Here is a 24,434-nt window from a genome sequence, read left to right as displayed (position 1 = left end):
CCTTAACTATAATTCGCTAATTTTGTGTTGAACTCGTTCATGCATCTTCATGCATAAAGCCCAATTTTCATAAAAACGTCTAGACGCATGTCCTTAATAAAAGAAAAATCAACAAGCAAATTCTTTGGGGCAGAAAATCAAACAAGAACACGAGTAAGCAAAATAAAAAAGAAACTATAACAAAAAAAAAAAGAATTTGCATTACAAAATTGAATGATTAACAAATACTGGAATTAGATTATGATTTTGGTATACTGTTGATCCAGTAAATTCTAGGCAGGCCACCTGCAAAACAATGAAAGGCTATTGGAGCGACGCCGGCGGCGGAAAGCCTCCCAAGATTTTCCGTATCAACCACTGGCGCCCACCATGGGGCCCGAATCCACCACCACAAAGTCATATCCTTTCGAAATCATGACCCGCTTAGGGTTTAAGAGGATTGGCGTGCTACGCAAGCAACCACCTGAGCCCACTGCCGTAATCTCGTCTTTACCAGCTCAGCATCGTCACCTAACAAAAGGGAAAAAGCATAAACCAATGAGTCACAGCCGTTAGATCAAGAAAAAGTCCACAGTCAATTGCCATCTAACGGCGGAGACTTACCTTGATTTATTATGACGCCGGGGCTTTCGATTTCGCTATCGGAAGTCATCGACGACGACGACGACGACCTCGACATGCTGTTACTGTACTGCCGGTTAACAGCGTAGTAAAGCCCCAGAGCCGGGATGGTCTCCGACAGCTTCTGATCCACATCCGGCGATTCCACCGCGAACCCGAACCCGAGATCGATGCAGCCCTTCAACTCCTCCAAGTCCTCGTCCGACAGGCTCTTGTTACGGCGGATGCGGTCGCCGGCGTACTTGCCCTTGCGCCTCAACCACGCCTCCTCGCGGCGCGTGTCGGGCGTCCACGAGTGCTGCTTGTAGAGAGGCCGCGGCGGCCCCTGAGGCTTCGACATTGAGAGAGGCCTTCGTGGGGCCTCACCGCCTCAGGCTTTCTGGGTTTTTCCAAACAATGTTGGAGTATTAACGTGAGGACTGTTTTATATATATTATATATGAATGTGAATGTGTGTAAAATCCTGGTTTCCCGAGGATTACTGGGTTTTGGCGGCGGGAGGGAATCCTTTTGAAGTTCGAACTTTATTTAAATCAATAGTTGGTTTCTTGGTTGTTACTTGTAGGTTGCGTAAAGAATGAGGTAGGAAGGGACAGGTGTGGGCCACTGACTGGTCGTGAGAATCATAATTTTTTTTTTTTTTTTTTATATATATAATTTGAATAAGTTAATTAGAATTATTATTCTAAATGAAAACTGTTTTTGAGTCTTTTGACACAATCAACAATTATTATCAAGTGAAGTATAAATAATTACGAAACTTTTTAATTTTTTAATTTTTTTTAAAGGTGATAAATACGGAAGTAACAAAATTTTGAATAAATCAATTTAAAATAACAGTCAAGATTTTTTAAGATTAAATTATCTTTAAAAGATCATAATCTCATAAATACGTATCAGCCATTTAGGCAATGTAGTTGTTGCTCCTGTTAATGTCTATTAAAAATTTATTATTATTTCTTCATGTTTTAAGGAGGTGCATACATTATTGCATATGCCATAATAGATATCTTTTATTGACAATTAATTACTGCAATTGTCAAATTTATCTAAAATACTAAACACCAGATAGGACTCCTATGACACTGGTCAAGAATTAGGAACCAAAACGTATAACATTTTTTGACTAGTAATGCTGCTCTTCACACTTATTTCAATCGAGGTCATAATTAAGTGTGAAGAGTAACATTAATCTTTCTTCTTGGCCCGTCCTTGCAAAGATGTTGAAGCGGTGACTGGGTCCCAGGCTGGCAATTGGAATTTGGAATAATCAAGGTGGACTCCAAAGTCTAGGGTTATATTCTTTCTCGCTGGCTTGACAATGACAGATATTCAAGGATTCCAAATATATGAATGCAGACAGTTAGACAGACAGGTAGGTGTAAGGGGATTTGGTGACTCATCCAGATAAGCATCTGGTTGGCAATCTTTGCTTCTTCAACCCTTTGATTGCATGAAAAGTAAAGCACAGCAAATTGGGTTACTAATGTGGCACTCCCAGCTTGCTTCCCTGAGCATATGGGGGCTTATGCAGACATTCTTAGATGATGAAAATACAAATGTGAAAGATAAGGAAAAAAGTGACTACTGTCTTACCACAGCAAGTTACAAAAGAATATAATGAACACTTACAGGCTTTCTTCCTATGGCACAACATCCTCTGAAAATCAAAACCTTTGTAAGTTCTGCTTACACATAAGGCCAGTCTTCATCCAAGTGTGAAGTGTTTGAATCCCAAGAATCGAATTTTTCATGTCACCAATAATTGCCACAAGAGCAAATTCCATCCTTGAAGTGATGGAAACGGTTCGAATCCCTCACGATGATCTCTCTCTCAGTAATCCTAGATATGAATTTTGTTGCCTCGTGGCAGTCACCACAAACCCGCAAGTTCTTGAAAATCCGAATGGTGCTTTTGGGAGGGGTGCTAATGATTCCGAACACAATTGCCAGTCTCTCACTATGACTTATGAGGATATGCTCCTTCTCATCATCCTCAACATCCTGCAACACAAAGCTATTGTCGGGAACATAACCAAGGCTCTTCATTTTTTCAGTCAGAACCTTCAGCTCCTTGTATATTTCGTCACATTTTGGATGGGTTTGGTTTCCAGTATAGAAGACATCGACTTTATTGTTCACTTCGATTGAGCTCCACCCAGGTGTCTTCTTTAATCCCCTATCTCTGGCCAATGATCTCACTTTATCCACTCCCTCCCATTTCCCAATATTTGCATAAATATTGGATAACAAAACATAGTAGCCAACATTCTCCGAATCAACCTCAAACAAGCGATCTGAAGCAAATGAACCTAGGTCAAAATTTCCATGTATTCTACAAGCACCAAGAAGAGCGCCCCAGACAGAAGCATCAGGCTGTATAGGCATATTTTTTATAAAATTGTAAGCCATTTCTAGACGTCCAGCTCGACCAAGCAAATCTACCATGCAGCCATAGTGCTTCAAACGAGGCTTGATCCCATATTCGTCTTGCATCACATGAAAGCACAGTTGACCCTCATCAACCAAACCTGAATGGCTACAAGCTGACAGTAAAGATACAAAGGTTACATGATCTGGCTTCACCCCCTCATCTACCATTTCATTAAATAGCTTCAGAGCTTTCTCGCCATGCCCATGAATTCCATGGCAGGATATTACGGCATTCCAAGAAACCGAACTCTTCCTGGGCACTTGATAGAATAAGGACATTGCATCATCTAATCTCCCACATTTTCCATACAAGTCAATGAGGCAGGTACCAACGAAGACATCCAAGTAGAGACAGTTCTTAATCACCCGCCCATGAATTCTCATTCCTTGTTGTAAGGCTCCTACATGGGAATATGCTGGTAGAATGCTTACCCAAGTCCCTTGGTTAGGAATTATCTCTTTGTGCTCCTCCATCATACTGTACACTTCAATTGCCTCACTTGCAAGACCATTTTGAGCATAACCTGTGATTAAAGTATTCCATGAGATCACATCTTTGACAGGAAGTCCTTCAAAAACTGTACGAGCAGAATCTATAGCACCTAATTTCGCATACATGTCCACAACTGCATTTCCAATGACAACATCTTCCATAAGCCAACCTCTCCTGACAATGAATCCATGAACAGACCTACTATTTTGACGATCACATAATTGAGCAAAAATAGAAGCCAAACTCACTCCTGTCAGCAAATCAGGCTGAATCCCTGTTAAATGCATCTTATTAAAAAGTCCAAGTGCAGAAATTGGATCATCATTCTGCTCACAGGCAGCAATTATTGAGTTCCATGAAACCAAATCTCTCACCTCCATCTCATCAAAAATCCTTTGTGCATGCCCCAAGCGACCAAATTTGGCATACATGTTAATCAAGGCATTGGACACAAACACATCGAATTCCAGTCCATGCTTTATGACATATAAATGAATCAGCATCCCAATTAACATATCACCTGATAGTGCACAAACAGGAAGTAGACTTGAGACAGTTACTCGATCCATCTTTACCCCCTCCAATCTCATCTCATCCAAGAGGTCCAATGCCTCTGCAGCATTTCCATTTTGACAAAACCCAGAAATCATTGCATTCCAAGAGCCCATATCTCGAACCGGCATATTATTGAACAATTTACGTGCAACACATAAGAAGCCGAACCGGGAATACATATGAACCAAAGAAGCAGCCACAAAGACATCCCACTCAAAGCCCAGCTTTAGAACCCAGCAATGCATCTTCTTCCCATCAACTAGATTTCCACAAGCTTTTAACACAGGCGGAAAAGTGTAGGAATCAGGTCGAAGACCAGAGGTCAACAAAAACTGATAAAAACAATTCACAACTTCACGGAAACGTCCAGTGCGAGCATATGCAGATAACATTGAATTCCAGGTAAAAATATTCTTTTTGTGAATCTGATTAAAAGTGTAGCGAGCAAATGAGACATCACCAAGGTTGGCATAAAGATTGACAAGCCTGGTGGAGAGTAAGACGTCTTGAACTTTCCCTGAGACCACAAGAAGGGCATGAAGGCGCTTTGCAAGGTGCACTTTTGTGCAGGATAAGAATAAGAGATTGAGATCAATGTCTTTGTTCTCATTTTTGAAGCCATCTGATGTGAATTGCAGAGAAGTTGTGGCTGCTGGAAAGAAAGACCAACGGGCTTGAATCAATGGCCGAAATTCGGAAAGATGCCTACCTTTGCAGGTTAGTGGCAATCTGAGAGAACAAAAATATAGAGCATTAGAAAGGAAGCGCAAATCTGAAGCACTACATTCGGTGAACAGATTCTCAGCCAGAAAATACTGATGTCGTAACTGGGGAGAACAAGAGTGATAAAAGAATCAACATATATTTTCACAAAACTATATGGTACCTATATGCAAACAATAAAATATTCAAGAAATGGAATCCAAGAAATACATTCTGATTGCCAAAAACATACTATGTGTCGTTGCATTCTATTGGAAATGAATTTTACTTCACTTCCTGTTTTGTGAAGTAATTTTCCTGAACATAATTGCTCTATTGCAACATCAAAAGTAAAAGGATATCTTTCCACCAAGGCTGCCATGGCCAATAATAGGTAAACACTCTGTGAATTGCTTTACAAATTTTACAGCATAAACAAAGTTAAATAGCTAGATGTGACTCGGCTGACTAAATGTTTGCGATATCTCGTGTCCCAAGCAATGGAATTTTTAAGATTTAAAGAAAATATAATAATTTCTCTCAATTTCCTCAACTTTCCCCGCAACCAAACAGAACGTAAAGAAAATCCAATGAAACGGAGTGGGTTAAGTAACAGTTACCTGAACATACATGTAGCTTTTCATGTGCAATATATCGACGGTCACTGAGAAATGCTTTACAAAGGGCTGGCTGAGAGGGTTTAGGCGACTAGGGTTTTGGTGGGGAGAAGATAGAGATCAGAGAAAGTAACAGATATGGGCTTGGGCCGTCTTTGGGCTGTGAATCTAGTCCAACGTTGTTAACGTATTTTAGAGGGTTTTTTTTTTTTTTTTTGAAAAACCTTCTGTATAACCAAAATTAAACAAATTTTATAAACTATTTCTAAAGAGTAAAGACTTATTTTTAAAAGCAACTTTTCCTTACAGAGAGAATAGAAATGATGATGTTTTCTTTTCTGTTTTGGTTTTGGATTTTTATTTTAAATTAAAGATAAAAGCATTAGAATTATCGTAAGAGCAAAAAAGTTTTGATCATGGGAGAAGACATATAGGCTCCGAGAAACTCCCTCTAACACGCTCTCACCAGTAGAGATAAACCGCCTTTCGTTTCTACCGCATTTTCCCGCTCGAAAGAGTTTTCAGAATTTTGAAGGCTTGCGTGGTAAGGTTCTACTTTAACACGTAGAACCTCCCCATTCGTCAACCCAAATTTGCATTTCAAGTATTTTACCGCCTTCTTCTATCCGACCGACTATCGCATGACTCAACTTTACTTAATTATTTTGTTTGTTTAAAAAAAAAAAAAAAAATTATTGGAGTATTTTTATTTTATTAAAAAAAGTTAATCCAATATTATTGTAAGAGTCTGAAGATCACCAGAAAAGTTCTAATCACCGAAGAAAACGTCCAAGCTCTAACAAACTCCTTCCGACATGCTCTCATCGGCAGAGATAAACCGCATTTCGCTTCTACCGCGTTTTCCCGCTCGAGAGAGTTTTCATAATTTTGAAGGCTTGTGTGGTAAGGTAGCCTTCTCCTACTCGACCGACCATCGCAATTCGCATGACCGAACTTTACTAAATTATTTTTGGCCTTTTTTTAAAAAAAAAAAAAAAAAATTTATTTGATTATTTTTATTTTATTAAAAAAATGACTCCAATATTATCGTAAGAGTCTCAAGATCACCAGAAAAGTTCTGATCACCGAAGAAGACGTCCAAGCTCCGAGAAACTCCCTCTGACACACTCTCATTGGCAGAGATAAACCGCCTTTCGTTTCTACCACATTTTCTTGCTCGAGAGAGTTTTCATCATTTTGAAGGCTTGCATGGTAAGGTTCTACTTTAACACGTAGAACCTCCTCATTCCTCCACCCAAATCCGCGTTTCAAGTATTTTACACTTTTCTCCTACCCGACCGACTATCGCATGACCCAACTTTACTCAATTATTTTGTTTTTTTAAAAAAAAAAAAAAAAAAAAAATTATTGGAGTATTTTTATTTTATTAAAAAAAAAAATTACTCCAATATTATCGTAAGAGTCTGAAGATCACCAGAAAAGTTCTGATCACCAGAGAAGACGTCCAAGCTCCAAGAAACTCCCTCCTACACGCTCTCATCAAAAGAGATAAACCGCCTTTTGTTTCTACCGTGTTTTCCCGCTCGAGAAAGTTTTCATAATTTTGAAGGTTTGCGTGGTAAGGTTCTACTTTAACACATAGAACCTCCCCCATTCCTCCACCCAAATCCGCATTTCAAGTATTTTACAGTATTCTCCTACCCAACCGACTATCGCATGACCCAACTTGTTGTTTTAAAGTAAACACAAAGCAATCATCAATGTGCTTTCAATTAGTAATACAAGGGAAAACTACCTTTAGCCCCCATGACCTATAGGACCTTGGCACTTTGTCCCTATGAACTTTCAAATGTGATACCTAACCCCATCAAACTACTATTTTATAGCAAAAAGGCTCATTCCGTCAGTCAAATGAGTTAAAATAGATGGCCAACCCGTCATGTGCCACTCACATGCGATTTCTAATTTTTCCTTCCACTTTTGCCCTCACTTCAATGGAATGGACCACAACGGACCACGTGTAGGCAACCAGTATGCAGAAGCCAAGCTCTGTGATGGGTCGCTGTTGGAGTTCTACCAAGGTCACCAGAATAAGACGCAGCTGCTCCTCGCCTTGACCGTCCAAACGTAGTACTGCAACTGCACCCAATTTTCCTAAGGATTTTCCATCAATTTGAAGAAGTCCAGTTCAAGAAAGAGAACTCATATTAGATGTTTTATTTTATTTTCAATCTCTTCTAGTTGGTTTTAAGATACTCAAGTCAGTAAATACTGTTCTGTGAACTGGGTGGTGTTTGTTTGTTTTTTTTGTTTTTTTTTTTTTTGTTTTTTCAAGAAATCTAGTGTAGAAGGCACAACTAACTTGAGAAATTCTAATTTTCCTGAGGAAATTTAGTCTCTTCTGTCATGGGTCAAAAATTCAGTCTCTCAATACAAAAAAAAAAAAAAAAAAAAAAAAAGAAATCCAATCTCTTTTTCTATGGGTCTGGCCGTGACCCAGCTGTGGCCCGTGGGTCTGGGTTAATCTTTGATCCAGTTCATATCTCTCTATTGAGTCCGAGTAGCTTCAGATAGAAGCTTTGATCCAGTTCATCTTTATCTACTTTCATATCACCCTGTAGTTGCAATGCTTTGATATGATACGCTAGAATCCATGGACCAGATTGAAGGATTTCCCCTTGATTGTTTCAATTTGGAGATTTTGATTTAAGATTTGAATTAAATGGGTTTTTCTTGAGTTGTTGATTATTGTCATTGAGATGGGGTTTGATGGCCATTAGAGTCATCCCTGAAAAAAAAGGGATGTATGCTTAAGGGACGAAGACGATGACGATGCTTTAAGTAGTCTTGACTCTTTTTTTCTTCAATTTGTTTTCAGGCGGCCTACACGTGGTCCATTCCATTGAAGTGAAGGCAAAAGTAGAAGGAAAAAATCAGAAATCGCATGTGAGTGGCACATGATAGATTAATCGTCTATTTTAACTCATTTGACTGACGGAATGAAGCTTTTTGCTATAAAATGGTAGTTTGATGAGGTCGAATATCACACTTGAAAGTTCATGGGGGTTAAATGTAGTTTCCCCTTAATATAATTGATGGAAGGCAACCAATCATCTGAGAATAAGACTATATATATATATATATATATATATATATATGATTCAGGAAACAGTTCGTTGTCACTAATGTAAGTAAAACAATCATCCTATTGTGTTTTCAATTTTTAAAATAATTGATTGAAGGCAACCAATTAGCTTAAGCAAACTAATTTACTGCCAGCAAGCAATAAAAAAAAATGATGAAGTTCACAAATGTCTATGAGAAAGTTAAACAGAATACCTCATCACAAGTAGGTAAGTAGACCTTTCCAAGTATTTCTTCAATGGCTTCATCACTCAGTTTCTAGCTTCCAACTTTCTTAAGAATGCTATAAAAGAAAGTATCAAGTAGTTCTGCACTTGACCTTCCTGCAACGCCCTTCATCCAAAATACCCCAAAAGCCTCCTTGAGTGCCTAGAGGTGGAGGAAGATATGAGTGGGCGCGATCATGACAAAACTTGAAGCCATTCTCTAATACAAACTTGGTTAAAAGAGTATGGTTTTGGAAATAATCATTCACATATGCAAGGTATTTGTCGTCTAGCTCAATCACTTTTCTAACAAGAACCTGAAGAGCACACCCTATATCAATTTCCAATCATTGAATAGTCCACACAAATTCTACAAGTACAAGCTTCATACAGTTACATGTTCTTGCAAACCAACTACATCATTCTTCTACGCCTGTGAAAATAAGAAAATTAAGAAAAAACCATAAATCAAAAGTTCAAGATTATGGTCTTGATGGGTACAAAAGCACTTTACTACACTGAACACCGTATACATTGGATAAAAATGCTCCACTTCAGGTGGGAGTCAAACTTGAGTACTGTTGAGATCTTATACATGATATGACAACAGAATAATCCCAATGCAACAATCCCAAAACTTTATAAGTCATTCTCTAATACAAACCTGGTTCAAAAGAGTATGATTTTGGAAACAATTATTCACATATGCAAGGTATTTGTCATGCAACTCAATCATTTTTCTAATAAGAACCTGAAGAGCACATCCTATATCAGTTTCCAATCATTGAACAGTTCGGACAAATTCTATAAGTACAAGCTTCATAAAGTTACATGTTCCTGCAAACCAACCACATCCTTCTTCTACGCTTGTGAAAATAAGAAAATTAGAAAAAAAAAAAAAAAAAAAAAAAATCATAGTAAACATCAAAACAAAATCAAAAGTTCAAGATTATGGTCTTGATGGGTACAAAGGCACATTACTACACTGAATACCGTAGACATTAGATAAAAATGCTCCACTTTAGGTGGAAGTCAAACTTTAGTACTGTTGGGATCTTATACATGATATGACAACAGAATAATTCCAATGCAATAATTCCAAAACTTCATAAGCCATTCTCTAATACAAACCTGGTTAAAAAGAGTATGATTTTGGAAACAATTATTCAAATATGCAAGGTATTTGTCATGCAGCTCAATCATTTTTCTAACAAGAACTTGAAGAGGACACCCTATATCAGTTTCCAATCATTGAGCAATCCAGACAAATTATAGCTTCATACATTTACATGTTCCTCCAAACCAACCACATCCTTCTTGAAAATAAGAAAATTAAGAAAAAAAATCATAGTGAACATCTAAACAAAATCAAAAGTTCAAGACTATGGTCTTGATGAGTACAAAAGCAATTTGCTACACTGAACACCGTAGACATTGGATAAAAATACTCCACTTCGAGTGAGAGTCAAACTTCAATACTATTGGGATTTTTTACATGATATGACAACGGAATAATCCCAACGCAATAATCCCAAAACTTCAGAAGCCATTCTCTAATACAAACCTGATTAAAAAAAGTTTGGTTTTGGAAACAATCATTCACATATGCAAGGCATTTGTCATGTAGCTCAATCACTTTTCTAACAAGAACCTGAAGAGCACACCCTATATCAATTTCTGATCATTGAACAGTCCAAAAAAATTCTACAGTACTGTTGGCATCTCTTACTTTTCCATTTAACTCTTGGTAGACCTAAAATCACAATAAATGCACCCTTTGTATCACGATTTGATATATCTTATGAAGAAAATAAACACTAAATTGGATTCTTAAAAAAAAAAAAAAAAATTGGCACCAAATTATATGGACGATATTGTAAAGTTTTAATGCTTTAATTTAGAATATGAAGTGATATGTTACCAAGAGGCAATGAAATGATCTATACAACATGAATTAGGATGGAATCATCATGTCAAGGTTTAATCATGACGGACTTGATCACAGAAGCATGTAAATCCAACTCCATTAAGAGGAGGAAGTGACCTCCCTGTGATAAAATATCGATCAAGATAGTGGAAGAAATGAGAAAGCCACATCACCATAACTTTGTGACTTGCCCACCTTTTTTGAAACTCTCAAAATAGTTTGACCATGCTTCTCCCTTATAGATGGCAATACATGTACACAACACGAAGCCATCAAAGTCAATTGCATGAGAATTTAATATATATATATATCAAAGGATTGGAGCATAAAAAAGTTGCAACGTGCAGTTATGAAACAACCCAAAATGAATATGAAAGATATCGTTGAACCTAATGAAATTGCTCAGCGAATAACTACAGATTTGGAATGCAAAAAGCATCTACTTCTTTTGGATGAAATTTGGGAAGTTTTTGATCTAGGTAAGATAGGAATCAATGACAACCAAAAATATAGTAAGGTGGTATTGGCAATGAGATATTTTCACATTTGTGATGGTATGGCGATAGATGAGGAAGTTCAAGTGGAACGGTTGTCTGAAAATGATGCATATAATATGTTCTTGGAAAAACTATGTCGAAATGTAAATCTTTCAGGTATTGAATCAATAGCCCGAAAAGTTGTTAGCGAGTGTTACTGCTTGCCGCTCTTTATAGAAAAGGTATCTAGAACTTTAAGAAGAAAGAAAGATAACTATGACTTGTAGCGTGAGGGACTAAGGAGACTGTAATGATGGCCTAATGTCAATACCAAAGTCCAAGGTATAGATAACTTGATTGAGTTCTTAGAAAGTTTTGTTTTCTGTACGGTGCATTATATCCCAAAGATTTTAGAATATATATAGATTATTTGTTGGAATGATAGAAAGCTGAAGATTTTATTCATGATGCAAATGAGTTTAGAGTTGCACGCGAGAAAATGGGGGGTATATTGCATAACCTTAACATGTTGTCCTTTCTAGAGAGGAGTGGAAAGATGAATCATGTAAGGATGAACAAAGTAGTGTGGAGAATGGTCTGTAAAATATCCAAAAAAAGTAATCGTTTTAAAATTTTGGTGAAACCCAGTGAAGAGCTGGGAGAGGCCGCCAATGAGGTGAAATGGCAGGAGGCAAATGGAATCTCCCCGATGGATAATAAATTGTGCACTTTACCGGAAAAGCCATCTTGCAATAGTCTTTTAACATTGTTCTTACAGAGAAATCGTTCTTTGGAAGTAATTCATGTGTCATTCTTTGAACTCATGCAAAATTTACGAGTTCTAGACTTACATGACACTAGAATTACATCATTACCATCATCGATATCTTGCTTGACATACCTCAAAGCGCTTTATTTGAATTCTTGCATCTGTTTGATGGATCTCTCAACTAACATAGAAACACGCATATGTCTTGACATACTTGATATTCGAGGTACTGGGATTAATTTTTTACCAAAACTAGATTTGATGTTTGATTGAGTTAAAGTGTTTACGTCTTTCATTATCAAACGTTGGCATGAGACAATCAAGTGATACATAATTTGGTAAAGATGTTTTATCAAGTCTTTCCTTATTGGAAGAATTAAGAATCGATGAACTTATTGTATAGGCCTCTGTGAGGTCGTGTTTCAGCCTATTGGAGAGGCTTGTAATTGGTGATACTTTGTTGATTGGTTTGTTTGGTAATACAATCACTTATTCATCCAAAAAAAATTGTCATACAACAATGAGAATGCAATCAATTTGGAGCGTATCGAAGTCCAATGATCATGGTGGGATGCATTGGACCGGCAAGAAGAAAGACTACGATATATATGCAGGTTCAAGTAATGGTTTTGGTTTTCGTCTTCATCAACTGAAAAAAATAAAAATATTATTATTATTATAAGATCTCAAGAGGCAATGGTTTTAAGATCTTAAGAGACAATGGTTGTTACAAGATCTCAAGATACAAGAGTTATTATTATTATTAAAAGTGAAAAGACATTAAAAATTAGCCATAAGGCTTTCCATAAAGGTAGATTTAAATAATATGATTTTTTAAATATATTAATTGAAGTGAAATTCGGGAGGGAGTTTCTCAGACCTTGGACGTCTTTTCCGGTGATCATAAATTTTCCGGTGATCTTTAAACTCTTACGATAATATTGGAGTTGAGGTATTGTATATTTTCTTAATACTTTTTAATTTTGAGAATCCTCTGTTTTGTTCTGTATTAGAACTAATAATTAATCTAAATAGAGGAAAAAAAAAATGAAACACAAAGATTTTATGTCGTTCTGCCTACGTCTATACTTCAAAGTCTTTTCTTGGTTACATATTTTCTTTTCACTTGATTATTTGATTTTTATACAAAACTTCATTTATAGATGTTACAGGTCTTTTCATATTAGGCTAGACATATTAATTTTATGTATTAGGTTTATATTATGTTAGTATAAGTCGGCTAACCCTAGTTGTATTAGGGTTATGATATTGTCTTTATTTTATTCCATATAAGTGTCTTGATGACTCAACCCTAATTTATATTCCAATAAGAGTTCATGACTCAGCCCTATAAATATTGTAATAGTTTGTCTATTTAAAGGTAACTGTGTTATGAATAAAGTAAGCATAAAATTAATCACAAACCTTGTGTTTGAAAGGTCTAGATTCTCTTAGAATTTAAGGTCTAGTTTCCCTTAGAAACTAATTTATTCCGTTGCGAATTTAAGTTCGTAACAACTTGCTATGAGAGCTAACAATGCCTTCACCATCTTCCAATTTTGATCAAAAGAATTCTACAATGAACAGTGAGATTCGAGAGTTATTTGCTGGTCTTCTCTTCAAGATAGACAAGCTAATTGCTTCTCTATCTCCACTACCATCAAAGCCACAAACATACCCACACTTATCACATCCAATAACACCAGCCCATTCGACACCTTCACCACTAAACCACCCAGCACAAATTCATCCCCATAAATCTCATTATGTCGTACCCCAACGTCCCTTGAGGTGTTTATGACCAACCCGTCAACACAACCACCGCCAAATCTCCAAACCCCACACCAAAACAACCAACCACTGTCCTTGACCAAACCAGTACTGTTTGGACCTATGGTAGCACCGCCGTTTGTTGCCAAACCAACACAAATTCGGCCACGATGCAAACATCTAAAGCTTCGGGGTCCAATTGTAGAAGGTGAGCTGAAGGAAATTGAAGAAGATTTGCAATTTCTGTTAAAGATTAGAGTTGTCGGGCCAGTAGATGTAGAAAATTTGGGGCTTTTGTGACTAATAGTGCGACCATTGATATCGACCCACCCCCAGAACGACCGCCTAGAAAGCGTTTTAAAACCCAAGTCATTTCTCAACACTCTGTCTTTCTAGTCCTACAAGCCGGCGGCAGTGGTGAACGTTACTGGGATGCGTTGGCAAACACCCAAATTTCTGACTTTGACATTGAAAGGGTAAACTGTGTTGTTAGTATAACTCATTCCTAATTTATATTCCAATAAGAGCTCATGAATCAGCCATAGAAATATTGTAATAATTTGTCTATTTAAAGAATACTTTATAAATAAAGTAAGCAGAAAAATAATCACAAACCTTGTGTTTGAAAGGTCTAGGTTCTCTTAGAATCTAACGTTTAGGTTCCCTTAGAACCTAATTTATCCCGTTGCGAACTTGGGTTCGTAACAACTCTATTTATAGAGAAATAGTATGAATGTTACATGTCTATTTGACTTATACATTAACTACAATAATTGTAACTATTGTGTCTTGAGCTCTTAACTCATGGCCAGATTACAAGTCTTTTGTCCTCAAGCTTCCCCAGATCTGGTGATTTGGAATTTTGTTGTCGACATTATATAAATTTGTTAATTGTTTTCTGGAAGTCACTAACATTCTTTCTCTTTTAATCTTAGGTAAACTGCGTCAATGATTTCAACGAATTTTATGAGACGAAAGAAAAGAAGACAAAGGTGAGATGGATATACCCATTGGGTATATGTCATATTATTGGAAAATTTGAACCCAACGCTATTGAGCTTATTGTGAGCACGGTTTAGGTGATATTTATATTCTTTCTCTTCTAGGAATGTTTTTTTGGATTTCTTTATGCTAATATATAGGGGTGAAAACCCGGTCCTAGTTCCCGGTTATTGGCCAAAACCGGCAACCAGAACTGGGTACTCTATTAACCGGTTATATAATAACCTTGTTACCCGGTTATCCGAACTGGGTACCCGATTTTTAAAATTTTTAGGCTTAATTTAACCATTTTGTGCTCATTTAAATAATAATAATAATTAACCTAAAAATGTCCTAAAATCTCAAGAGACAATGGTTATTGCAAGATCTCAATAATTGTTGTTACAAGATCTCAAGACATTTAAAAAAGCCTTCGAAGCTGGGGTGGGTGTGGGAAAAAAAGTTGATGGAAGAGGAGTTGCAAAAGGCAACCAAGCAAAATCTATGTCTCTTTCTATTTATGTTTTTAGTTTGTTTGAAATTGTGTTTGATTGTGTTGTTAAAAAAATTTAAAAGCACTTTTTTTACTTTTTTACTCTAAGGACCTGTTTGGGTGTGCGTTTGAGCGGCCTAAAATTGCGTTTAACACTCAAAAAGTCATTTTGAATAAAAAAAAAAGCACATGTTTTGTAGAAGAAATTGAAAGCGTTTTTAAGTGTTCGAAAAGCCTAAAAATAGCAAAAAACGCATTTTTGGCAAGCTTAAAAATGAAGTTTTTGCAAAAAAAACGTTTTTTTTTTACTTAAAAGTTCTATTTCTGAAACACAATCACAAACAAGCTTTAAGGGCAGTGCATGTTTGGGTATGCGTTTAAAGAGCTTAAAAGTGTGTTTAATATTCAAAAAGTCCGTTTGAATAAAAAGTACCCGTTTGGTAAAAAAAATTAAAAGCGGTTTTAAGAGTTCAAAATGCCTAAAAATAACCAAAACGCTACAAAAGTTTAAAAATGAAGTCTTTTTTTGCCAAATATATATATATATATATATTTTTTTTACTTAAAAGCTCAATTTCTCAAACGTAATTCCAAACAAACTTTAAAAATGACCAAACCTACTTTCTCAAACATGACATATTTGTGATTTTCTCTATAAACAAACTTTATAGGAGTTGAGAAGAAACTGAACATAGCGGCTAAAACCAATGTGAAACAAGCTGTCAAAAATCTTGAAGGTACAATTTCATGTTATATATAGTACTGTTCTTCTGCAATCCATTCCCCCTGGCATATCCCATTACCATATCTATATTATAAAGTGTATGCTTCATGTACTCTCTGTTTTTTTTTTTTTTTTTTTTTTTTTAATTATGTTCTAAATCATTCAAGGCATATTATAAGGGCTTTGTAGAGTTGTTTTTGTTAGATTGGTGTGATTGTGATCCACATAGATTCCATTATAGACCCATATAATTCTTGTACAAAGCTCTGCTATGCTTCTGACCTCCTCCCTCCACTCATTCATTGGTTCTCTCTTCCTCTGGGCAGATTTTTTTGCAGTGGGTTCAGATATTGATGAAGGTTGCCTACCTTCCTTATAGTTTCAGCCTAAGAATATTCGCATAATACATTTTTGAACTAAATTATATAAAGTATTTCAAATTTAAGAGCAATAATTTTTTTAAATCTCCGCTTTTAAATGCAAAATTTAAAAGTTTTTTTTTTTTTTTTGATATGTTCACACAAAGGAAGGAGAAAGTAGATTCAAACTAGTGACCTTCGCTTCATGAAGCGTAGTTCACAGTCAATTGAGCTACCTCTTAGGGACGCAAAATTTAAAAGTTGAATCATGGTTTAATTACATTTTAAAATCGTGACTACATAATTAGTAAAACATATATGTTTTATAAATGAAAAGAACAAATAAATTCATGGAACACATACTAAAAGAACAACCACAAATCAGTTGGATAAAACAATAAGCAAATCTAATAAAATTTAAATTTGACTTGAAAAATCAATAAGTCGGTTAACTGACGAAAAAAAAATTCTACCACCTATCAAACCGAATCAACGTCGAAACAATGTTTTTATTTCGCTTATCAACTATCAAAAATCAATTGTCGATCAGTCACAGTTTGGTGGTGGTCAGTAGACAGTAAATAGCTAATCTAGCCACCCTTACTACTCCCTTCTCTTTCTCTCAAATAATAATAATAATAAAACTTGTAATTGATGAAAGTATCTTGTTGGTAGTGGAAAATCTTGTTGTAATTGATTTTCTGTTTTTCTTGTTATGGTTTTCTCATAAATAAATAAAAAAATAATAATAATAAAATTAAAAAAAAAAAAAAGAAGGTATTTGGAGAACGTAGTCGTTACGCCAGCAGAGTTGGTTGCGTAGAAATGGGAGTGGTGAGTGCGGACCCACCATTATTTTTTCTTTATGAGTCGACTCATTGGACGCCACGCAGTGCCTGCTACCCCACTACTCCCTGCCAGCACGATACGACTGCTTATCCTCATTTGCCCATTTCCACGTGTATTTTACACACATAAATCTGACATCGATAAGAGCCGTCGGGGGTGGTTGTCCCCCCATGTACCTCACACACATCATCCCACGTCCTTCCTCTTTTTTTTTTTCTTTGTTAGGTAGGAGAGTGGGAGTAGAGTGCATGATCCATTGTTATGGATTTTTATTATTATTATTTTGAAGATGCATTTTCAATACAGAAAAATTAATTATAATACAAAAGCTATTATAATTTAGATGTTGTTAAAGCGCTAACTAAATGATTAAATTATTATTTTTTTAAGTTTTTAAGATAATTTGTAATTTAGTATTATATCATAATATTATAATATAAATTGTAAGTTCAAACACTGAATTCATAGTTTACCTATACGTAGGGATGCTCAAATGGTGCGTTTATAACCACCACGTTAACTGCTTATAATCGCTAACTATTAACCGCTTTGGTAAGTAGTTATTAAAAATCGTTAATCACTTAGGGCGGTTGTGGTTAGCAATTTTAGGGGTAGGGCAAAGCGATTATAACCGCTAACCGCCTTCATTTATACATAATAGTATAAATATATATATTAAATATTTTATATTAATAAAATATATTAATTTTTTCATTTGTATTTGGATTAATGGATTTGGGCTATTTATGACTGTATGTGAAATATATAATGTAGTATGTGATGTTTTGGGCTAAACCTTATTCAAAACATTGGCGGGTGCAAAAAACAGCATTTTTTGTTTTTCATCTTTTTTGGAACATTTGAGCCATAAACCCTTAAAATAAGCTCATGAAATAGACAAATTTCATAAAATAAGCTCAAAAAATAGGCAAATTTAAGGCCCAAAACACTTAAAAAATCTAAAAGCCTATATAAAAAAAGCGATTATAAAACTGTCTGTTATTGGATTGAAAAATCGCTAATTGTCGATTATAAAATAAGCGCTAACCGCCTAGGCGGTTGCAGTTATTAAAAATCAATAACCGCCCAAGGCGGTTGCGGTTATGGTTATAGCCAATAACTGCCAGTTATAATCGTTTGAGCATCCCTACGGTTATATGTTTTTTTTTTTTTTTTGAGGGTCCGGTTATATGTATTGAACCTCAATTATTGAAGAAAAGTATTAAAATATTAATTAAATAATTAAATTCACTATTTATAATCAACCTATTTTTTTTTTTTTAAAGCAATTGTGATCAAAATTTATAAAAATTGCTCTTTTCTTGGTCGGTCCACTAAAAAGATATTAAATCGGGATTTATTTGACAAATTAAATACCAATAATAGAGTGATTTACAATCTAATCCTAATCTACATATGAAAAAAGAAAGAAAGTACAATCTATTCATTATCAAAATATAGATGTACTATATTTTTTTAAAGAAATTATGCAACCCTATTACTAAACCTACTACAATTAATTTTACGCATTGTAAGCTTCCTGCTTTTAATGTGCTGTAATATGTTTTTTTTTTTTTTTTTTTGACATGTCCATATAAGGAGAGGGAGATTCGAACTAGTAATATCCGCTTTATGAAGTGTGGTCAACAACCGATTGAACTATCCCTTAGAAACCTCTACAATGTGCTTTTAATGTGCTGTAATTGACAATGCCACAACATGATAAATAGTGATTGAATAAATGTGATTTATAACATTACTTATCAATTAAAAGTCAAATCATACTTTTATTTACGAGTGCAATTAATGTAGCTTAAAGCTTATTTGAGATTGTATTAAAAAAAATATATATATTTTAAAGGTTTTTTAGGCATTTTTTAGAACCAAATATATATATATATATATCACAGAAGTACTTTTTTTTTTTTTTTTTAATATCAAATGTACTAACTTTTGTTTGGCATGATTTTTTATGTAATAAAAATAATTTTTAAACTCCCTAACACAATTTTAACACAATTTTAAACAAGCTCTTATAATGAACAACTAATATTTCTTTCCATAAGTGGCATTGTGCCCTATCAATTAAAAGTTAAAGCATAGTTTTTATCCACAATGTGCAATTAAGAAAATCAAATTTAAGAAAAATATAATAAATTAATCACCTAAATTCGTTATCTTTAAATTATGTGGATCATATATGTCACGGTGTGGATCAAGACCTTATACAAATTTCAAGGTATTATATAAATTGTAATCATTTTTTAATTTGACAGAAATTTATTCTAAATCAGTCTGAATGATTAATATTTTGTTGTATCAATATGGCAACAAGTTTTTTTTTTTTTTTTTTTATTTTTTTCACTCAAGTCAAACTATTTTCTTCACATTAACAAACAAATTTCTTTATTTTTCTCTCACAAAAGCATTCAAAATAACTCTCACCTTTATATCACACTAATCAATTCTTATTAATATCTTAGAAAAAATAAAAAAAAGGATAAAGCTTTACCAAACAAAGCCAACAGATGCCACATCAATTTTATTGACTTTATCACATTTTAAGTGAAAAATATTAATAGATTAATTCAAAAAGAGTGGTTGAAATTGATCCACGAACGGCTTATTTTCATGGTGTTCCTACACCCAGCCGCACAAGATAGAAGCCCACATAAACTACAAAACCCAGCCACTGTTCCTGACCAACAAAAAACCAACGATCTCCATCAAATCCCTTGTCGGAAAGCTCCACTCAACGGTCCCGATCTTCCCACCCGTCTCCACCCCATTGGCTACCTGTCACATCACTGTTTCAAACCTTCCACCATTGGTACACGTTGAAGTTTCTGGATGGCTCTTCAATATTATAAAGAGGTTAAAAAAACAAAGAAAATCAAAAGCCCTCAATTCTCGGCCTCCAAAGCCTCCTTAAATAAGGACTCGTGTCCAGGCGGCACAAGACACTTGTCGCTTCCACACACAAACGCAAAGCTGCTGAGACTCTCTCTCTCTCTGATCTCTCTCTCTCAACAAAAACAGAAGAAGAAAAGAAAGAAAAAAAAAAGGTAAAAACAAAAGTCTTTCTCTTTCTCTCTTTATTTCTTTCTCTCTCTGTCGCGCACACGTTCTCTGTGTTTTTTAGTGGTTATTTGAGTTATTTTAGTTTTTATTTTCATTTTTGTCTTTTCTGACAATATTTCAAGCCTATTTTTTGGTTATTTTCCTTTTTGTGGACTTTTTTTTTTTGTGATTAATGAAGAATTTGATGATATTGAGGATTGGATGCTCCACTCTATATGGGAGGAGCTTGGATGTTTTGTACACCAAGTTTAGGAGAAAAAAATCATATTTTTTTTTTTATACTATAATTGGTAGTGAACAGAAGTAGCAGAAATGGGGTAGTGCTTTTTTAATTTATTTTTTAAAAAAAGGTATGGTTTTTGAGGTTTATCATGTTGATTATAATATGGGAAGAATTGGGTTGGCTTTGGTTGATAACTTCAAGTCTTGGTTTTGATTAATACTATGGATTTTAGTTATGAGATTAATATAGACTATAGTCTTAGTAGTTGGAAATCTAAAAGCTGTTTGTAATTTTGTGAACATATATGTTGGTGAATCTTGGATCTGAATGAAGCTGAAGAATAAACGGGACAAAAGTGCTTTGGTTTTCTTAACTGATCTGCACCTGTTGGATTGATGGGTCATGGGTGTATAGGACAGTTTGTTTGCTTCTAGTTGCTTCTACTTTGCACTACTTCAGATTCTTGCATTGGTATCTTAAGTCGAAAGTTTGGTTTTTGCAGGGTTTCAATCATGTGAAGCTATAATTGAGCTTATTTTTTAACATGGGATTTTTAATGGTTTATCTTAAGTCTTGAAAGTTGGGGTTGTTGTACTTGTATTTAAACTTTTAAATATCGGATTTTTATGTGAGTTTTTTGCTCCCCATGGTTCCAATTATTTCAAGCTGTAATTTCAGTATTTAGTTTGTTTGCTCATATGGATTATTATGTTTGCAGTTTGATGTTTATGGGTTTTCCAATTTGGTTTCACTCAGTTAGTCCATAAATAGATCTGAGTGTGAATTTTTTGCTTCACTGACCCATCATTTTCTTGACTTGGTGAACTCCGGATCTGAATCTGAAGAAACCAACACAACGCAAACTGAAAAGTATACTTGATCTGCTCCGAGTGGATGCTATATATATAAGGCAGTTTGCTTGAGCCAATCTGTTGTCACTGCTGCAAGCTTTCAAAATATGGGGTCTTACATGAACTTTAAGAACTTCAGTGATGCACCACCTGGGGATGGCGGTAATAGGAAGCCACAGGGAAATTCGACGCTGGCCCGGCAGTCTTCTGTATACTCCTTGACCTTTGATGAGTTTCAGAACACCATGGGTGGGCTTGGAAAGGATTTTGGATCCATGAACATGGATGAACTTTTGAAAAATATATGGACTGCTGAGGAGATTCAAGCCTTGACATCTTCAGCTGGTGGGGGAGAAGGAAATGTACCCGGTGGAAATTTGCAGAGGCAAGGATCTTTGACATTGCCACGGACACTTAGTCAGAAAACTGTTGATGAAGTTTGGAGAGACTTGTTCAAGGAAGGTAGTGGTGCTGCTCAAGATGGGAGCGGCACTAGGGAATCAAATTTGCCGCAGAGGCAACAAACTTTGGGAGAGATGACTTTGGAAGAGTTTTTGGTGAGAGCAGGAGTGGTGAGAGAAGATACTCAACCAACTGGAAGGCCAAATAATACTGTATTCTATGGTGAACTACCACAACCAAATAATAACACCAGTTTAGCTTTTGGGTTTCAACAGCCAGTTCAAAGTAATGGGGTCTTGGTTAATCGGATAATGGAGAACAATAATTCAGTTCCTACTCAGCCTTCTAGTTTATCTCTGAACAATAATGTAGGTGGAGTTAGATCTTCCCAGCAACAAATTTGGCGGCAGCCACAGCAGCAGCAACATCAACAGCAACAGCCGCTCTTCCCCAAGCCTGCAACTGTGGCTTTTGCCTGTCCCATGCATCTAGTAAACAATGGTCAGCTTCCTAGCCCGCAAAGGAGGGGTGCAATGGTTGGAGTTGCAGAGCCTTCTGTGAATACGACTTCAGTTCAGGGCAGCGGGTTACAGGGAGGAGGAATTGGCATGGTTGGTGTTGGTCCTGGGGGTGTCAGTGTCACTAGTGTGGCTGGATCTCCTGCAAGTCATATATCATCTGATGTGATTGCAAGGAGTAGTGTAGATACATCATCTTTGTCACCAGTTCCATACGCATTTAGCCGGGGAAGGAAGTGCGGTGGGGTTTTGGAGAAAGTAGTAGAGAGAAGGCAAAGGAGAATGATAAAGAATAGAGAGTCAGCTGCAAGATCACGGGCTCGTAAGCAGGTAAGCATATTGTCTTTTCCACTATGTAGCAGTTAAATACCATCCCTAGTGATTTGCTTCTGTTATCATGTTTTGGGTTTTTAGTTAGAGTTGTAGCTCAATGTTTGGTTAATGGTAGTTTGTGCATTAACATCCGCATAGTAGATTCAACTTCAGCCATTCAAGTGCATACTATCATGATGTTCCCCATATTCTCACAATTTTCCCCCTCTTGTAAAATTTGGATGAGCCTACTCACCGGCTTAAACTTATAAGAACTAAAGGGAATCCTCTCAGCTGCTAGATTTGAGTTGGAATAACCAGAACCAGCACATCCTTTAGGAAGTCAAATTTATTTTTAATTTATAATTCTCTTATCTATGGTGGTTTCAATAATACAATTGAGAATATATGCGGCTGTAGTTAATAACAGCAATGAAACTGTAGTTTGTATATACCTGCTTCTGTTGATGAAACAACCTGGTGCTTAAATTGGTTAATTAGCAATTTATTTCCCTTAAGAAAGATTTGTATATGAATTGATGAAAATGAGATAGGAAAAAACAAGGGAAGATGTTACTTCATAAATGTTTGGTGAATCCTGTTATTGCGAACTTGGATAATGTCTGGTTATCTCAGGCATTTGTTGAATGTCTGAAAAGCAAAATCATAGTGATTTCAGGCATTTGTTGAATGTAAGATGTTTTACCTCTGCTTGTTTATTATATTGCGATTTAGTTTATTAGAAGAATAATTGATAATTGATGTTGCTTTTCTCTTTTGGGTTTCTTGCAGGCCTATACCTTGGAACTGGAAGCAGAAGTTGCAAAACTTAAAGAAACGAACCAAGAATTACAGAGAAAACAGGTATGCTTTTAATTCAATTCAAAATCTTGGTCATTTTTTTGGTAATTTTGGTGGTGAAGATTCTCTTTAACCTTGTTTTGGTTGCTGCAGGAAGAAATTATGGAAATGGAGAAAAAAGAGGTGGATGTCCCCTTTGATATGTCTCATTACCTTAAATTTTCATGCACGCTCATTAACTTAACAAGTGAAGCAAGATTTCATTTTGTTCCTTTAAAAAACAAGGGTTCTCATTGTGAATCATGAACAAGTACTGAACACTTATTAGTTAATTTTACCAGTAGATTTGGAGGCTGAACAACTCCATCTGTTTGTTTTGGCAGATTTTAGAGAAAATGAATCGGCAGTGGGGAAGTAAAAGACAATGCTTGAGAAGAACGCTGACGGGCCCTTGGTAGAGACGATAAATCGGACTGTGGATATAATAACTAGTGCTTGAGGACACAGATGTAGGTGATGGTGTTGTATGAGATTGGAATGTGTATCCATGATCTGATTCTGGTCTTATACTACAAAGAGTTTGTAGCTGTATGTATAGGAGCAGATAGTGTTTGAGTTGTAAATTACAAAGATAAAAACTTTTGTGTTTGTATACTTGTGTGGTATCTATTTGCAAACTTCTTTTTTGGGGGAGGGAAACCTCCATTACTTTCATTTTCACCATCTGTTTGCAACTCATTTGATCAAAATGGGGCACTTTTTTATTCCCTTTTTCAGTTCTACAAATTTCTGGATGTTGGGGTGCTTGAATGATGACTTTATGTTTTTCCAGGAACTTGTGGAATTATCTTCAGCATTTCTTTCCTCACTTTGCCTCATTGTTTTGCAGTTCTGATGGATGATATACTAGAATCTACATGTTAATATTCGGTAGAAATGTGGAACAAGATAAGCAGCTCAAAAACAGTTGTATCCATGCCTTTTGTTATGTGCATAATTTTTCAAATTTTGGGGCAGAAGTTCCAGAAAAATATGGGAGTAGATAGATTGCAATTAGGGGGATCTATTTTCTTTGCATAAACAATGTGTTGCCAACTGACTACTGGAAGTTGTGTGGACTCCACTTATTTAAATACTACCTGTTTAGCCCGAGTATGTAGGACTTG

The 24,434-nt window shown here is 35.6% G+C and overlaps 3 protein-coding genes across 5 annotated transcripts; 1 reads left to right on the top strand and 2 right to left on the bottom strand.

The window, feature by feature from the left end:
- Positions 1–184: 184 nt before the first annotated feature.
- On the bottom strand, positions 185–2,345 carry LOC132178926 (uncharacterized). 2 transcript variants are annotated; one of them, XM_059591513.1, is made up of 3 exons: positions 2,254–2,345; positions 604–1,000; positions 185–510 (listed from the first exon to the last, which is right to left on the bottom strand). In XM_059591513.1, exons 2-3 carry the CDS (start codon positions 959–961, stop codon positions 431–433), a joined length of 438 nt encoding a protein of 145 aa, XP_059447496.1. In that variant the 5' UTR covers positions 962–1,000; positions 2,254–2,345; the 3' UTR covers positions 185–430. The 2 variants fall into 2 exon arrangements, with proteins under 2 accessions (XP_059447496.1, XP_059447495.1); XM_059591512.1 differs by lacking the exon at positions 2,254–2,345 and having other exon boundaries at positions 604–1,351.
- Positions 2,097–5,560, bottom strand: LOC132178925 (pentatricopeptide repeat-containing protein At4g33990). 2 transcript variants are annotated; one of them, XM_059591511.1, is made up of 2 exons: positions 5,425–5,560; positions 2,097–4,831 (listed from the first exon to the last, which is right to left on the bottom strand). In XM_059591511.1, exons 1-2 carry the CDS (start codon positions 5,430–5,432, stop codon positions 2,377–2,379), a joined length of 2,463 nt encoding a protein of 820 aa, XP_059447494.1. In that variant the 5' UTR covers positions 5,433–5,560; the 3' UTR covers positions 2,097–2,376. The 2 variants fall into 2 exon arrangements, with proteins under 2 accessions (XP_059447494.1, XP_059447493.1); XM_059591510.1 differs by having other exon boundaries at positions 5,435–5,560.
- A 14,705-nt stretch (positions 5,561–20,265) lies between these two features.
- LOC132178709 (bZIP transcription factor 23-like) lies at positions 20,266–23,976 on the top strand. The gene is made up of 4 exons (XM_059591225.1): positions 20,266–22,485; positions 23,260–23,331; positions 23,422–23,451; positions 23,652–23,976. Exons 1-4 carry the CDS (start codon positions 21,343–21,345, stop codon positions 23,724–23,726), a joined length of 1,320 nt encoding a protein of 439 aa, XP_059447208.1. The 5' UTR covers positions 20,266–21,342; the 3' UTR covers positions 23,727–23,976.
- The last annotated feature ends 458 nt before the right edge of the window (positions 23,977–24,434 follow it).

This window comes from Corylus avellana, chromosome ca4, assembly GCF_901000735.1.
Source record: "Corylus avellana chromosome ca4, CavTom2PMs-1.0".
Lineage (NCBI taxonomy): Eukaryota > Viridiplantae > Streptophyta > Magnoliopsida > Fagales > Betulaceae > Corylus > Corylus avellana.
Note: the sequence above shows the minus strand (reverse complement) of the source record. Positions and strands in the feature narration are given on the sequence as shown.